The 17,940-nt window shown below is 36.5% G+C and overlaps 1 protein-coding gene across 2 annotated transcripts in view; it reads right to left on the bottom strand.

The window, feature by feature from the left end:
• LOC145291378 (uncharacterized) overlaps positions 1–5,945 on the bottom strand; it is a 92,060-nt gene extending 86,115 nt beyond the window's left edge. Inside the window, exon 1 of one of the 2 annotated variants that reach the window (XM_080137167.1) lies at positions 5,543–5,945. In XM_080137167.1, the coding sequence (XP_079993293.1) occupies positions 5,543–5,567 (25 nt within the window). In that variant the 5' untranslated portion in view covers positions 5,568–5,945. The remainder of the gene's footprint in view (positions 1–5,542) is intronic. The other variant, XM_080137166.1, reaches the window with a different exon arrangement.
• Between the last annotated feature and the right edge of the window lie 11,995 nt (positions 5,946–17,940).

Raw genomic sequence — 17,940 nt, 5'->3', positions numbered from 1 at the left:
GTGGGGTCTGCGTTCGTGTCTGGCATCCATAGAATGGAAATAGGCACAAACTTTAATAAAGACTTTTCATATCTATCTGCGTAAGTATACTTTGATAATTATGTTTCAGTTTGAAGAAATATGGTATAATAAAATTATGGGGTGTTCGCTCGCGCTTGACCTCCATAGAATGGAAATATGTCACAAAGTTTAACAAGGTGTTTTTAATATAGACCCACAGAATATTGTGATAAGTGTTTCAGTGTGAACAGGTATGGTATAATAAATTATGGGGTTTATCTATTTTATATTTACTTTCATCATATTTTGCTTTGGTTTTGAGACTCTCAAATTCGAAGCTATCTCTTTACAACCCTTCCTTTTCATACCCTATCATACTTTCATAAATCAGAGTCCATTTTCTGTAGGCTGTTTTTGAACCCAATCACCGAAGGGTACTTTTGCTAGTATATATATATATATATATATATATATATATATATATATATATATATATATATATATATATATATAAGTGTATGTATGTATGTATGTATCCTTCCATCTGCAATCCCGAAGGTAAGCAATATGTAGTTTGGTCTTTCTAGGATTTGTGACTACTTGGGATTAGCAAATGACGTACGCAGATCACGAAAGTTAAGCAATATGTAGTCTGGTTATTCTAGGATGGGTGACTACTTCGGATTACCAAATGACTTATGCAGATCACGAAAGTTAAGCAATATGTGGTCTGGTCATTCTAGGATGGGTGACTGCTCGCGATTACCAAATGATTATGCAGATCATGAAAGTTAAGCAATATGTAGTCTGATCATTCTACGATGGGTGACTACTAGGGATGACCAAATGACTTATACAGATCACGAAAGTTAAGCAATACATAGTCTGGTCATTCTAGGATGTGTGACTACTTGGTATGACCAAATGACTTATGCAGATCACGAAAGTAAAGCAATATGTAGTCTGGTCATTCTAGGATGGGTGACTACTTCCGATTACCAAATGACTTATGCAGATCACGAAAGTAAAGCAATATGTAGTCTGGTCATTCTCGGATGGGTGACTACTCGCGATCATCAGATGACTTATGCAGATCACGAAAGTTAAGCAATATATTGTCTGGTTATTCTAGGATGGGTGATTGCTTGGGATTACCACAAATGACTTATGCAGATCACAAAAGTTAAGCAATATGTAGCCTGGTCATTCTAGGATGGGTAACTACTTGGGATTACCAAATGACTTATGTAAATCACAAAAGTTAAGCAATATATTGTCTGGTCATTCTAAGATGGGTGACTACTTGGATTACCAAATGACTTATGCAGGTCACAAAAGTTAAGCAATATGTAGTCTGGTCATTCTAGGATGGGTGACTATTGGGATTACCAAATGATTATTGCAAATCAGGAAAGGTAAGCAATATGTAGTCTGGCCATTCTAGGATGGGTGACTACTTGGTATTACCTAATCCCTTATGCAGATCCTGAAAGTTAAGCAATATATTGTCTGGTCATTCTAGGATGGGTGACTACTTGGGATTACCAAATGACTTATGCAGATCACTAAAGTTAAGCAGTACGTAGTCTGGTCATTATCAGATGGGTGACTAATTGTGAATAAAAAATGATGTATTTAGATCACCAAAGTTAAGCAACAATGAGTTTGGTCATTCTAAGATGGGTGACTATTTGGGATTAGAAATGATTGATGCAGGTCAGTAATCACTAGATTGTTATAATATGTAAGTGAGCTGCCTTTGATGGAGCTTCATTGTCGAATACCATTAGAATAATATACAATCATTGTTATGATATGCAAGTGACTTCCCTTGGATGTAGCTTTGTTATCTAACACCATTAGAATAATATACAATCATTGTTAAAATATGCAAGTGACCTCCCTTGGATGTTGCTTCGTTGTCCAATACCATTAGAATAATATACAATCATTGTTATAATATGCAAATGACCTCCCTTAGATGTAGCTTCATTGTCGAATACGATTATAATAATATACAATCATTGTTACAATATGCAAGTGACCTCCCTTGGATGTAGCTTTGTTGTTGAATACCATTAGAATAATATACAATCATTGTTATATTATGCAAGTGACCTCCCTTGGATGTAGCTTCATTGTCGAACACCATTAGAATAATATACAATCATTGGGTCAATATGCAAGTGAACTCCCTTGGATGTAGTTTAGCTGTCGAAAACCATTAGAATAATATACAATCATTGGTTCAATATGCAAGTGACCTCCATTGGATGTAGCTTCGTGGTCGAATACCATTAGAATAATATACAATCATTGGTTCAATATGCAAGTGACCTCCATTGGATGTAGCTTCATGGTCGAATATCATTAGATTAATATGCAATCATTGTTATAATATGCAAGTGACCTCCCTTGGATGTAGCCTCATTGTCGAATATCATTAGATTAATATGCAATCATTGTAATATTATGCCAGTGAACGCTCTTGGATATGGCTTCATAGCTGGATATTTGTACTAGCGTAATACCTAGTGTTGCCGGGGATTGTATAAGAAAGGTGGATATGTGTACTAGCAAAATACCCGATTTTGTCTGAGATTGGATGAAATAGGTGGGATGTTTCCTAGAAGAATACCTGGGATCGGATCAGATAGGTGGATATTTGTGCTAACAGAATACCCCATATAGGAAGATGGTGTGATTATGTCGTAAAATCATGAAAAATTATTGTCCAAATTAGTAACATATCCAAGAATTATGAAAAATGATGAAATGCGAGTTATTTGTTGGTGTGTTTGTAATTAAATAACACGCCAGACAATGTCACAAAGTAATTATTTTAGCAAAAGGAAAGGATATTATGTGGGTTAAATTATAAAAAACGATTGTCGAAATTAGTAACATATTCAAGAATTATGAAAAGTGATTAAATGTAAGTTATTGGATTGGTGTGTTTATAATGAAATGAACAGCCCAGATATAGTCTTAAAGTTAATATTTTATTAAGAGGGGGTCCGTTATGTGGGTTACATCATTAAAAATGATTGTAGAAATTAGTAACATATCCAAGAAAAGTGAAAAAGGATGAAATGTGAGTTATGTGATTGGTGTGTTTGTAATGAAATTACCAGCACAGACAATGTTTCAAATGTATTATTTTAGTAAGAGGAAGGGGATTATGTGGGTTAACGCATGAAACATGATTGTTGAAATTAGTAACATATCCAAGAATTATGAAAAATGATGAAATGTTAGTTATTTGATGTTTATGGTTGTAATGAAATAGACACCATAGACAATGTCGTATGGTTGTTATTTTAGTAAGAGAGGGGTGATTATGTGTTTTTAATCATTGAAGATGATTGTCGAAATTAGTAACATATCCAAGAATTATGAAAAATGATAAAATGTGAGTTAGTTGATTGGTGTGTTTATCATGAAATAACCAGAGACAATGTCTCAAGGTTATTATTTTAGCAAGAGGGGAGGGGATTATCGTGATTAATCATGAAAAACGATTGTCGAAATTAGTAACATATCCAAAAATTATGAAAAATGATGAAATGTTAGTTTTTTGATTGGTGTGTTTATAATGAAATAAACAGACCAGATATTGTCTCAAAGTTAGTATTTTAGTAAGAGGGTGTCGATTATGTGGGTTAAATCATAAACAATGATCGTCGAAATTAGTAACGTATTCAAGAATTATGAAAAATGATTAAATGTGAGTTATTTGATTGGTGTGTTCGTAATTAAATAGACAGGCTAGAAGGTGTATCAAAGTTGTTATTTTTGTAAGAGGAAGGGGATCGTGTCGGTTAAAGACGGGGGCGATTTTTTGGGTTACTTCATTAAAAGTAATTGTCGAAATTAGAAACATATCCAAGAGTTATGAAAAATGGTCAAATGTGAGTAACTTGATAGGTGTGTTTGTAATGAAAAAAACAGCCATACAATGTCTGAAAGTTATTATTTTAGTGATAGGAGGTGGCGAAATGTGGATTAACTCATGAAAAATTATTGTCAAATTAGTAACATATCCAAGAATTATGAAAAATGAAGTTTTAACTTTTTGATTGGTGTGTTTATAATGAAATAAACAGTCCAGTCAATGTAGCAAATTTATGATTTTAGTAAGAATTGGGCGATTAGATGTGTGCACTCATTAAATTTGATTGTCAAAATTCATAACATATCCAAGAATTATAAAAAATGATGAAATGTGAGGTATTTTATTGATGCGTTTGTAATGAAATAAACAGCCCAGAAATGTCTCAAAGGTATTATTTTAGTAAGAGGAGAGGGATTATGTGATTGAACTCAGAAAAAATGACGTTTGAAATTAGCAACATATCCAAAAATTATGAAAAATGATAAAATGTCAGTTATTTGATTTGTGTATTCGTAATGAAGTAGACAGACCAGACAATGTATGGAAGTTATTATTTTAGTAAGAGGTCGCGATTATTTTGGTTACTTCATTAAAAATAAATGTCCAAATTAGTAACATATCCAAGAATTATGAAAAATGATATAATGGGAGTTACCTCTTTGGTGGGTTTGTAATGAAATAACCAGCCATACCATGTATAAAATTTATTTTAGTGATAGAAGGGGGCGATAACGTGAATTTCTCATGAAAAGTGATAGTCGAAATTAGTAACATACCATAGCCTATGTATCAAAGTTTTTATTTTAGTAAGAGTGGCGGCAATAATGTAAGTTAAATCATGTGACATGGTTGTTGAAATTAGTAACATATCCAAAAATGATAAAAAATGATGAAATGTGAGTTATTTGGATGATGTGTTTGTAATGAAAAACCAGCCAAGACAATGTCTCAAAGTTATTATTTTAGACAGGTGAGCGATAATGTGGGTTAAATTGTGGAAATTTGTAACAATCCAAGAATTATGGGATTTAACGAGATACGTCCACATATATACTTACAGATTACCTGGAGTCACCCTGGATTCAATGAGATACATGCAAATGTATGCAAGCAGAATACACGGTCGCCTGGGATGTAATGAGATAGATGCAAATATATACTAGCAGAATACTTGGCATTGCCTTGGGTTGAATTAGATTGATTGAAATATATACTAACAGAATACCTTGCGTCACCCAGGATTTAATGAGATTCATTGAGATATATAATAGCAAAACACCCAGCGTTTCCCGGGATTGAATGAAATAGGCGAGAATATATATTAGTAAAATACCTGGCATCGCTTGGGATTTGATGAGATAAATGTGTTGTATATTACCCGTCCTTTCATATACATGCTATAAATGACCTACCCTAGGTAAGATACAATTATTTCATATGTGTAATACCCGTCTTATGTAGGTAAAATATTCTTTTGTTCGAAATAACAAATGATACATAAACATACAAAATTCCTTTCTCATAAGAATAACAAATATATTACAAAACCAAATTAAATTTTCTCATCGTTTATACGGTCCCGAGCAACGCTGGGTATCTCCGCTAGTTAAATATAAAATTAAATGGCAAAAATAAAATATTACTTACACGTTTCAAGGTAAACGATATTCATGAAGATTTTTGGTGGAAATAGAAAATGTATTCAATTTGTTTGTGAATTAAAAAAAAATGATAAATATTTATCAAGAAGTTACGAACAGACGATGATAATTAGAAATAAATTCACTGTTAAACTTCAAATGAATGAATTCATTTAAATAAATGCGTTGCTTAGATGCACAGCTGTTTAAATTCCTTTTTATACTTTTATGGTATTAATTGGCATGTGAGAGTATTTGTGGTTCGATAAGCCCAGATTAAAAAGAAATTACAAAGAACGTAATGTCTGACGAAAAAAAAAAACTTGCAAAACTTGGTTTACCAAATACGTGTGTTCACAAACAAATCTATAATGTATAATTTGATCGCAAAATTTTAAGCATGACTGAACAAGTTTGAGAAATAAGCATGTATCAGCTTTCAACTTAGCCATCACAATTTATTATAATAACATGTATTATATAACTCAAATGTTCGGTTATATTATTACAATTTTTATGGAAATCACTACGGACAAAATTTGAAGCCACTTTATCTAAGGAGCTAAAAAAAACTAAGCTAGAGACTGGGGGTATAAAATCTATTCATTTTAAAGTAACGTGAGCTATTCTTAAAAACTTGGACATAATACTACCGTAAAACATATACAAAGGGCCTTTGCTATTTTTATGCGGCATACAAACTATTTGAAAATAGAAGTTTCTGTAACATGCATCCAGGAGATAAGCGCCCGCGTGTTTGCGTGTTGTGTGGGTACGTGGGAGAGACGGATGAGGGGAAAAAGACTTACCTCGAGACCAGCTCAGCGTTACCGACCAAAAATAGAAAAGAGGGACCAAGATGGCGACCGCCGTCTTTTGTAAAGTATGATGTCTCGCAAAGTCACACGAATTCTCGGAATATGCAAATTTAGCCGGCCTAGAACGACGATAAAAGCGGGTGAGGGGAAAGACGTGGAGAGTGACGATTGAGTTGGCTGGGGAATCGTGTGGCTGTTGCTTCTTGTGCCGTGTTGAGGATATCTTACCGTGTTAAAGAGAGAGTCGGGCGCCATCTTTAATTTTTCCTTACATTTTTTTGCGTACAAGCTATCTCGGCCATTTGGCCTCTAGGACTATGACCGAGTCGAAATTTGACTTAAAGCTCATACCCGAGTTTGACGGGTCCATGTCCATCGTCGACTGGGTTGAAAGGGTCGAGCTGACGTGCGACCTTTGTGAGGTGAAAAGGGTACACACTGTAATTCCCCTGAGATTGGCTGGGGGTGCCTTGAGTGTATATCAGCAACTCAGTGCTGCCGAAAAGGGAGATGTCACCGCAATTAAAGCTGCGCTGTACAAGGCATTTGCCATGGATCCTTGTACGGCCTATGAAAAATTTGCTTCCCGAAAACTTCTACCGGAGGAAAGCGTGGACGTTTTCTTTGCTGAGTTAAAGAAACTCGCAGTTCTGTTCGGTGGAGGGGTGTCGGAGCGGACGCTCGCGTACGCGTTTGTGGCGGGCCTTCCCACTCGGGTGAAGCAGCTACTGAGAGCCTCAACCAGCGTTTCAACAACGACCATGGAACACTTGATGGAACGTGCTCGAGCCATCATCAAAGATGAGGAGGACCTGGGGGAACCAGTTGTGATGGCGACACAGACAGGCCAGATTGGCGCTCGGGAGATTCCGAATCAGAACCCTGCAAGCAATGGGAAATGTTTTCGCTGCGGCCGACGCGGACATTTTGCAAGGAATTGCACCAACAGGGGGCGTGTGCGCTGTTTTAAGTGTGGCGGTTTGGGGCATCTAGCCCAAAACTGTGCGGGAAACGTATCAGGGGAGAGGACGTCAGCGCCGCCCTGCTCCCCGAGCAAAATTTGAACAAGGCGCAACCAGTAATAACCGTCTACGTAAACAGGATACCCTGCTCAGCACTTCTCGACTCAGGCTGTTCGCATACTATAGTGAGCACCAGGCTGTGTCCAAGTTGGACTAAGAGGAAGATCAAAGTCACCACGATAGGAGGCGAGACCCAGACATGCTGTGGAGCTGGAACTGTCAAGATCTACACGGACACCGGTGCAGCCACTAAGATCAATGTGCTCGTGACCCAAGGAAATCTCCTGGGGTTTGACCTGTTGCTCGGATACGATGCCATCAAGGCGCTGGGGGGAGTCGCAATTCATCGGGATGGAAAGGTGCGATTCTTAGAGGCCCCAGTGTGTGCAGCGCTCCATATCGATCGGCCGGATTTTACAGTGGACTACGACTCGCGCAAGAGGGCCTGGATTGCATCTTGGAAGTGGACCGAGGGAATGGCACCGACTAAACTCAAGAATGGGGTTGCAGAGTACCCTATACCCAGTGAGGCCCGAGCAGAATACGAAAGGGAACTAAAGGCGTGGATTCAAGATGGCTGGTTAATCCCCTACCCTGAGGACAAGCTTGGGCCTCCGAAGGGTCTAATACCCTTGATGGCAGTAGTCCAGCATAACAAGTCGAAAGTACGGCCCGTGCTGGACTATAGGGAGCTTAACAAGCATATTGAAGCCTACACTGCCGATGCTGACGTATGCACCAGTAAGTTGAGGGAATGGCGTCAGAAAGGCACTAATGTCTCAATATTGGATTTACGAAAAGCCTATTTACAGGTGCGAGTTGATGAGACGTTGTGGCCGTTCCAGACAGTTGGGTTCCAGGGGCAGAGGTACTGCCTTACACGTCTTGGCTTCGGCCTAAATGTGGCACCACAGATCATGAAGACTATTGTCAACACAGTATTGTCCCAAGAAAAGCCCATGAGGGACTCAACGTCAGCTTACATTGATGACGTATACGTCAATGAAGATGTACAGTCTGCGTCGTGTGTCAAAGAAAAGTTGGCTCAGTTTGGTCTGGAATGCAAGAATCCCGAACGTTTAAGGGAAGGAGCACGTGTATTGGGATTGGATGTTTATGAAGAGGATGGCACCCTACAATGGAGGCGTGGCAGTGAAATTCCAAGCATCCCCAACCTCGTTACAAGGCGGACCGTTTTTTCTTGGTGTGGAAAACTTGTTGGTCACTTACCGGTCTGTGGCTGGCTCCGCGCAGCTGTTGGTGTGATTAAACGCAGAGCAAATTTAACAACCACGGGTTGGGATGACATATCCGATGATGTCCTACTAACTCTGATGATTAAAGAGACACTGGAGAGAGTGAACAAGAAGGACCCTGCCTGTGGGCGGTGGTGTGTTAACGGAGACAACGTAGGTGTGTGGGTTGATGCCAGTTCTTTGGCGTTGGGAGTATCGTTGGAGCAAGGAGGAAACGTGTTCGAGGATGCGTGTTGGCTGCGGCCCGTAACAGATTCTCAGCATATCAACCTGGCAGAGCTGGACGCTGTTGTAAAGGGGGTAAATCTGGCCCTGCAGTGGCAGTCTAAGAAGTTGACCTTGTACACAGATTCTCTCTGTGTCTACCACTGGGTGTCTGACACACTTTCAGGACGGACACGAATCCGTACCAAGGCAGCAAGCGAAATGTTAATACGGAGAAGGCTAGACACGCTAAAAAACCTGGTATCTGAGTATGGGCTATCACTGAGCGTCACTCTGGTGCCATCACATTGTAATCGTGCTGACCAACTGACCCGTGTACCTCACAAATGGTATGAAGCCGCGAAGATGGGAATGGAGATTACTGCTCGATCTTGTGCAGTTGCAATCGACCCATGTCAAATACAAAAAATTCATGCACAGAGCGGACATCCGGGTATCAAGAGGACCCTTTATTTTGTGAGGCGTGCATACCCAGCAGTGACCAAGATGGATGTCAGACAGATCGTCAGAAATTGTGAGGCTTGCCAGTCTATTGACCCTGCACCAGAGCGATGGCAGAAGGGTCGCTTGGAAGTTGAGAGTGTGTGGCAGCGGCTGGCCATGGATATTACCCATTACAGTGGAAAGCCCTTTCATTTGCGGTGTGGCGGCAGATGACCAGACAGGATTCAGCAAATGTTGTTCGCCACCTATCATCCATTTTTTTTGAGCGAGGTGCGCCGGAAGAGCTCCTGACTGACAATGATGCAGCGTTTTGTAGCCAGCAAGTCCGGCAGTTGTTAGATGAGTGGGGCGTCCGTCTACGGTTGCGATGTGCGCATGTGCCATCAGGAAATGGCATTGCTGAAAGAAGCCATCGCAGCATCAAGAGAATTGCTGCCAGGAAGCGATGTACTATTGCGGAAGCAACATATTGGTACAACATTACGCCAAAGGACGGGACGTCCCCTTCAACCGCACCTGCGAATGCTATTTACACGTACCGAGTCGGAGTGAAGGGAATCAACACTACGCAGCCAACCGACAAGGGAACATATAACAGATATGAAGTGGGAGATCCAGTGTGGGTGCGGCCTCCAGGAAATCGGTGCACCGACAAGTTTAAGCGAGGACACATATCTGGAGTGATTAGCTAGCAGTCTGTTTTGGTCGATGGAACCCCACGACATGTGCGAGATCTTCGCCCAGCTACCGAGGTGCGTCATACAACTACAGAAGAAAGCAGTGAAGCGTCTAGCGATGAGCTGCCGATGCACGGATTCAGTGAGCCCCTTCCAGAGACTGATAGCGATACTTCATCTGATGAGGCGGAACCAGATCCAGAGCCCGAATCTGAAACAGTGAATGTACCTCTTCGCAGAAGCACACGCACTAAAAGGCCACCCCCCCCAGTGCTCTCTATGTGATCATCAGATCAGGGGGGAATGTAACGTGCATCCAGGAGATAAGCGCCCGCGTGTTTGCGTGTTGTGTGGGTACGTGGGAGAGATGGATGAGGGGAAAAAGACTTACCTCGAGACCAGCTCAGCGTTACCGACCAAAAATAGAAAAGAGGGACCAAGATGGCGACCGCCGTCTTTTGTAAAGTATGATATCTCGCAAAGTCACACGAATTCTCGGAATATGCAAATTTAGCCGGCCTAGAACGACGATAAAAGCGGGTGAGGGGAAAGACGTGGAGAGTGACGATTGAGTTGGCTGGGGAATCGTGTGGCTGTTGCTTCTTGTGCCGTGTTGAGGATATCTTACCGTGTTAAAGAGAGAGTCGGGCGCCATCTTTAATTTTTCCTTACATTTTTTTACGTACAGTTTCTTTTATCAAGCAGATAAAAATTCTACCCTCAATTTTTATATCTAAATCCAGAAATGTTGCCATTATTTCTCTATGTTCATAACTTAATTCTTTGGATATACGAGATGTTTATTTTTCTCGAATTCCTTGTTTATATATATATATGCATATATATATATATATATATATATATATATATATATATATATATACATATATATGCATATATATATATATATATATATGTACTATATATATGTATATATATATATATATATATATATATATGCATATATATATATATATATATACATATATATGCATATATATATATCTATATATATATATATATATACATATATATATATATATACATATATATATATACATATATATATATATATATATATATATATATATATATATATATATATATATATATATATATATACTAGTCTATGTTGTTGGAAATACAAGAACAGGACTTACCGGCTGGCTGTTGGCTAGGGAGAGATGGAAAGTTTACCTCAGAAATTCCCGCCAATTTTATAGCAATAGGTGTTGTTGTACGATTGTTCGGATTGGATGTGCAAGCATATAATAGGGTCTTCTGGTAACGATCATGAGGGCTTTTTGGCGCCAATTTCAGTTAATGAACAGATTGTTGTAATTGAGTTGACTTATTTTTCCAGTGGAATTGATCTTTGATAATCTTTTACAAGACCAAGGTAATACATTACCTAAAGCGAAAGTTCGCAACATAGCTTTGTTGCAATTTGTTTTCTAATTTACTTTGAGAAGTTCGAGTGGCTTTTTCCCACCATGTAAAGATAGATTTGCCCGAAATTGGGCAGGATCTAAACCCATTGGAATGCCTATAGTTTCAAGTAATAGTAACTATTTGAAAATAGCTCTCTTTAATAAGATTACCTATAAATAATTTTAAACTACCTTTGGAAACACTAGTTTTACCATTTTGTTCCATACATACATACATACATACACATATATATATACTCTATTTTTAATTCATCCCATATGGTCCCCCTCTCCATCCAGACATGGGATGAAGTAAAAATAATAAACAGAGAGACCCACTGGAAAGTGAGAAAACTTAAAGAAACAGCTCACAAGCTCGGACATAACAACCTACTGAGCAAACCAAGTATAGAGTTGAATCCAATTTGGACACATCTGATAGAAAGAGAAAACCTTGAATAACAACATAGGTTTAACATTAACAAAAACCAACTAAGAATTGTCCTAAACGTTGTATCAAAGTTTACAGTTACCCAAAGGTGCTGAGTTGAATCCTGAACGGAGGCAGTAAAAAAGTAACATTCAAAACAGAGAATCAGCAACTATGTCCCAGAGCCTAGCTTGAGTCCGAACACGATACCCCCGTAATAATAATAATAATAAAGGGTTAGGTTCGAGACTCCTAACAAACGGTTCCCCAGTTCGTTACAAAACACCTGATGAAGGTCGGAGGGCAAAACGGCCGAAACGTTGTGACGATAACAACCAAGATGAGGAAGTCAGTCCGACAATTTCAATCAATGAAAACACCTCATCTTAAAAATAAAGACAATTACTAATATATACTCTAATACATAACCTCTCATTCCCAATATCTTAATTAATAAATGAGCCAAGAGGAGAGTTGAAAGTCTAACAGTGGCCCTGTTACACCACAAATAAACAATTATACTCATTAAAATAACCTCTAGTGAATAACTATACTCACCGAAAAATGCAGAAGAAGGAGTCACCTACTTGCTATCCCTCAACACAATTTCAAACGCTATTGTTTAATGCTTAACTAAACGAACGAAAACGCAATATGCCACTAATTAAATAAAGGTGAGTGCACTTTCTATACTTTGTAATAAAACATCCGAAAATGATTAAATAAAATAATTTATGTGGCCAACATACTTATAAATGAAGCATTGATATATATCTATGAGAAGTATTATCGTAAAGCAGCGTTATATAAGGAAACCAAGCACAATTTGATTTGATTTCAAATGATAACTAACTCTAACTAGATGTTTTATGTAAACGGGGTTCTACAAATACAGAAAAATCTATGGTATTAAGTATCTGTGTGCATGTATACGGTCTGGAAAACCTATCTCTATAATGGAGCATATAAATTGACAAAATATATTACATATTTTACTGTTGAGGAAGAGATAAACAACCCAAATAAAAGAATGACAACCATCGAAATTAAGTTTATATATAGAAACAAGAACTAATTATTTCGGACGCACGCATTAAAATAGAAAATATAACTCCCACGATATCACCATTATTTAAATCATATAAATTAGCCTGTATATTTGTTAATTTGATCATATAGACGTATACTATATTGAAATAGATAAGCAAACAAATAAATAAATAAATAAATGAGTAAAAACGAGAAATAAACGAATTAATAAAAAAGCGAGGAATAACAGGGATAAACAGAGCTTATCAATAAAATAGTTAAATAAGAAATGCGCCACCATAAGAAAAACCAGCCATGAAGTCGTAAAATAGGGAAACAGCACTGATGAAAGTATAATATTTTTTCTGATAAAAGCAAAATTAAGGCTAATAGACAACATTTTCGTTAAAATGAAACCAATACCTCCCCGCTGTGATAGCCTGGCCAGGCCTGATAGTACTTCTCTTCTCTTCCCTCCTCACTCCCACCTATATTTCCTTTATTTACGACACCTCACTCACAAACCTCTACTGTCCACATTCACAAACTATACACTCTGCCTTTCTTTCAAAATGTAACTCACATCCGGATATATTTTTATATACCAAATTAATTGAACATTGATTCTCGTTTCAATAAACAATGAAGAAGAAAGACAAATAACGGCCACTGTTCTCTTTATATGGCTACGAGTTTGTCAAGTTTGTCACATGATATGCAAATAAGATGCTCTATTTAAAAATTTTAAAATTCTGAGTTTTGAGAGACTGGGAAGTTTTAGATTTGAACGTTGAAGAAGCAGGTCTTGTGAGCAGTGAGTCGCATTTTGAAGTTGAGAGTTTACACTGCAGAGTGTCGAACGTTGGTGTTGAATTTTTTACCTCAGAGTAATTGGTCGTGGAGTTGAATTTATTGCCATCAAAAACCAAGAGTAGGACAAGTAACACTTGAGTGCTTTAATTTACATCTCCGGTAATGGTGATAAAAGGAGACCGGAACTTTTAAACACACCGGAAGTTGGCACACGCGTCTCTCAATTTAGGTATGGAAGCACAGAATCGATACAATTTTCAATTATATTTTTTTTTACCCCCTTATAATAAATATATATATATATAAACTTTTTATCAATTATTTTTTATTCTTTAATCGCATAAAAGATATGCAATTCAAAAAATAAAGAAAAACAATTGATAAAAAAGTTTATGTATTTTATATATTTTTATAAATTTTATAGTTTTTTTTTTGTTAATATATTTTTTCAAACATATTTAGTTTTTGTTTTTTCCAATATAGTTAATTTTATTATTTAAACCTACGTAATTTATTCGTACTTATTATGTTGTTTGAATTTAGTGTTTTTAACATATGTGAAATATTCACATTTTTAAACCATTAAACTATTTTCTGTTGCACATTCACAAAGAACGCCAGGTAACAGAATATAATACAAAAAAAATCTGGTTCTTATATTGAAAATGTCGTATCAACGAACGAATACAATATTAAACATTCAAATAAGAGTACTTCCTAATAATAACCCGCATACAATAAATTTTAAGGAACGTACTCACAAATTGATGGCAGAGCACATGTGCTTTTTTTCTCAATTTAAAGTCTTTAAAGATTTTTTTCTTTTTGAAAGATATGCAATTAAAAATGTTTTTTTAAATTGATAAAAAAGATATGCGATTAAAAATGTTTTTTTTTTAAAATTGATAAAAAAGATATGCAATTAAAAATGTTTTTTTAAATTGATAAAAAAGATATGCAATTAAAAAAAAAAATAATAATAATTGATAAAAAAAGATCGTGATGGATTACGCAGGTTTAAATTTAAAAAAAAAAAACTAACCATGTTTGAAAAAAGTATATATATATAAAACCTAAATATGTTTGAAAAAATATATTAACAAAAAATCTATAAAATTTATAAAAATATATAAAAATACATAAAATTTTTTACCAATTGTTTTATTTCTTTTTTAATTGCATATCTTTTTAAATAACTATGTTTAATAAAGTTAAAAATATAAACATAAAATATAATTGAAAATTGTATCGATATCAGAAAACATGCTATGTGACATACAAATATCTGTACATGATGTTGCCAAGCTAATCAAAACCCTTGATTCCAGTAAAGCAACCGGCCCTGACGGCATTCCAATTATAGTGCTCAAAAGGCTTCAACCGTAATTAGCGCTCATACTTACAAAGTTATTTAAGCGTTGTCTTAAGGAGAAATGCTTCCCAACACCTTGGAAAATCTCATCAGTATGCCCTGTATTTAAGAATTCAGGTGATCGCTCATCTTCTTCTCAGTACAGACCAATAAGACTTCTATAAGCTGCTGGAATCTGTGCTAAATATAGAAGTAGTCAACCATCTCAGCAAAAATAACCTTCTTAGTGATATGCAATATAGTTTCCGTTCTGCTAGATCTACAGCAGATGTGCTTACAGTTATATCTCACAGGATTGGCAAATCCCTCGACGGAGGCTTCCTCTCAAGGGCAATTGCTCTTGACATATCAAAGGCCTTTGATAAGGTATGGCATAAAGGTCTACTTCACAAGATCTCCAGTCATGATATAGCTGGAAATGTCTTCTCAACTATTAAATCATTTCTCTCTGATAGGTTCTGAAGAGTAGTGGTTGATGGGCAGAAATCAGAAGCTCTCAGTATTAATGCTGGAGTCCCTCAGGGGTCCATCCTGGGTCCAAATCTCTTCCTGATCTATATCAATGATCTTCCAAATCACATCCTTACATCATTTGTAGACATTTATGCTGACAACACTACCATCTATGGTAGCACTTCGAAGACCGTAAACGGCCAAGTTCTGTCTGACTCTCTTTCCTCTGATCTTGACCACGTGGAAAAAAGTGGCTGGTTACTTTTAATGCATCTAAAACCAAGCTTCTATCTTTACATCATCAACGCTCTATTACCCATCTGCTATCAATCGAAATGAATGGCTCCTGTCTTGGGAAGGCCTCATGTTTTGACAAGCTTCTGGGCTTGACCTTTACTCCCGATCTTAAATAGAACATGTATATCAAATCCATTGCCAAAGTCGCCGGAAAAATTGTGGGATCTTTCTACCGCTCCAGTAGATATCTCACTTGTGATGCAATTCTTTACTTATATAAATGCTAGGTTCGGCCAACGATGGAGTACTGTTGCCACTTCTGGGCAGGAGCTGCTAGAAGCAGCTTATCCTGTCTTGACAGAGTTCAAAATAGACTTTGTAGCTTAATGGGCCCTTTTCTCTTCTCTGCAACCTCTTTCCCATAGAAGAGACGTAGCGAGCCTGTCCCTGCTTTATCGATATTTTCATGGCAGGTGCTCATCTGAACTTCAATCTATGGTCCCCCCTCGCCAGACTTTCATAAAAAAACACTCGTCTAGCCAGAAACTCTATCAATAATTTCCCACACTCTTTATCTGTGCCTACACCTAAACGTAGATTCCATGAACAGAGCTTTTTTTCTTAGAACTGCTCGTCTGTGGAACTCTATTCTGTTTGCCTGCTTTCCAGCTGACTACAATTTGATGGTCTTCAAGTCCAACGTAAACAAGTTCTTATTGAACCATCCCCCTAAGTAATCCAAGTTATAAAATCCCCACTAATGTTTACTACGCTAAATCATAATGACTAATGTATACCCATTAACCCTTATCCTCGAGTGGCATCTGGGCCTTGATAAGTGGTGACCCTCATGTAAATCAAAAGAAAAAAAATCTGTGCTCCTATACCTAAACTGAGAGACACGTGTGCCAACTTCTTCTATTATTATTATTGGAAACAAACTTTTGTTTAGTCAAGTCAGCATCCTCACATAAATTTAAATGTTTTCCAACACCATTGCTCTTATTCTCCCAATTAATTCGTTCGCGCCTGACCTCCATAGAATGGAAATGTGTCACAAAGTTTAACAAGGTTTTTTAATATAGATCCACAAAATATTGTGATAAGTGTTTCAGTGTGAACAGGTATGGTATAATAAATTATGGGGTTTATCTATTTTATTTTTACTTTCATCGTATTTTGCTTTGGTTTTGATACCCCCAAATTCGAAGCTATCTCTTTACAACACTTCCTTTTCATAACCTATCATACTTTCATAAATCAGAGTCCATTTTCTGTAGGCTGTTTTTGAACCCAGTCAACGACGGGTACTTTTGCTACTATATATATATATATATATATATATATATATATATATATATATATATATATATATATGTATAAGGAATGAAAAAATGTACCAGCGGTGGTTGACGTTATGTTTAAAGAAAAAATAGAAAAAACCGAATGAAATTATTAAAAAATCAACGTTTCGTCCTTGTCTCAGAGGACATCTTCAGGATAATTGAAATAAAAATGTGATAAAAGAAAAAGTCATAGATCGTGCGAAAAAAGACAGTTTTTTAAAATCCAACCCATGTCGGGAAAGGACGAATATGTGTGCGTATGGGAAGGTTGTTTGATGTCTATATATACAATTTTAAAATGCATTTAAAATAAATATGTACATTTTTTTTTTTTTTTTTTTTTTTTTTCTCTTCTGCGAAACTACCCATTTTCCTGAAACATTTTAAATGCATTTTAAAATTGTATATATAGACATCAAACAACCTTCCCATACGCACACATATTCGTCCTTTCCCGACATGGGTTGGATTTTAAAAAACTGTCTTTTTTCGCACGATCTATGACTTTTTCTTTTATCACATTTTTATTTCAATTATCCTGAAGATGTCCTCTGAGACAAGGACGAAACGTTGATTTTTTAATAATTTCATTCGGTTTTTTCTATTTTTTCTTTAAACATATATATATATGTGTGTGTGTGTGTGTGTGTGTGTGTGTATATATATATATATGTATGTGTGCATATGTATGTGTGTATAAATATATGCATATGTATGTGTGTATATATGTATATTATCTGTGTATATATTTATATATGTATATGTATCTGTGTATATATTTATATATGTATATGTATCTGTGTATATATATGTATATATGTATATGCATGTGTGTATATATATATATGTACAT

This window comes from Euprymna scolopes, chromosome 12 (assembly GCF_053919585.1).
Source record: "Euprymna scolopes isolate OS-2025 chromosome 12, ASM5391958v1, whole genome shotgun sequence".
Taxonomy (NCBI): domain Eukaryota; kingdom Metazoa; phylum Mollusca; class Cephalopoda; order Sepiida; family Sepiolidae; genus Euprymna; species Euprymna scolopes.
The sequence above is the reverse complement of the archived record's forward strand: the minus strand, read 5'-3'. Positions and strand labels throughout refer to the sequence as shown.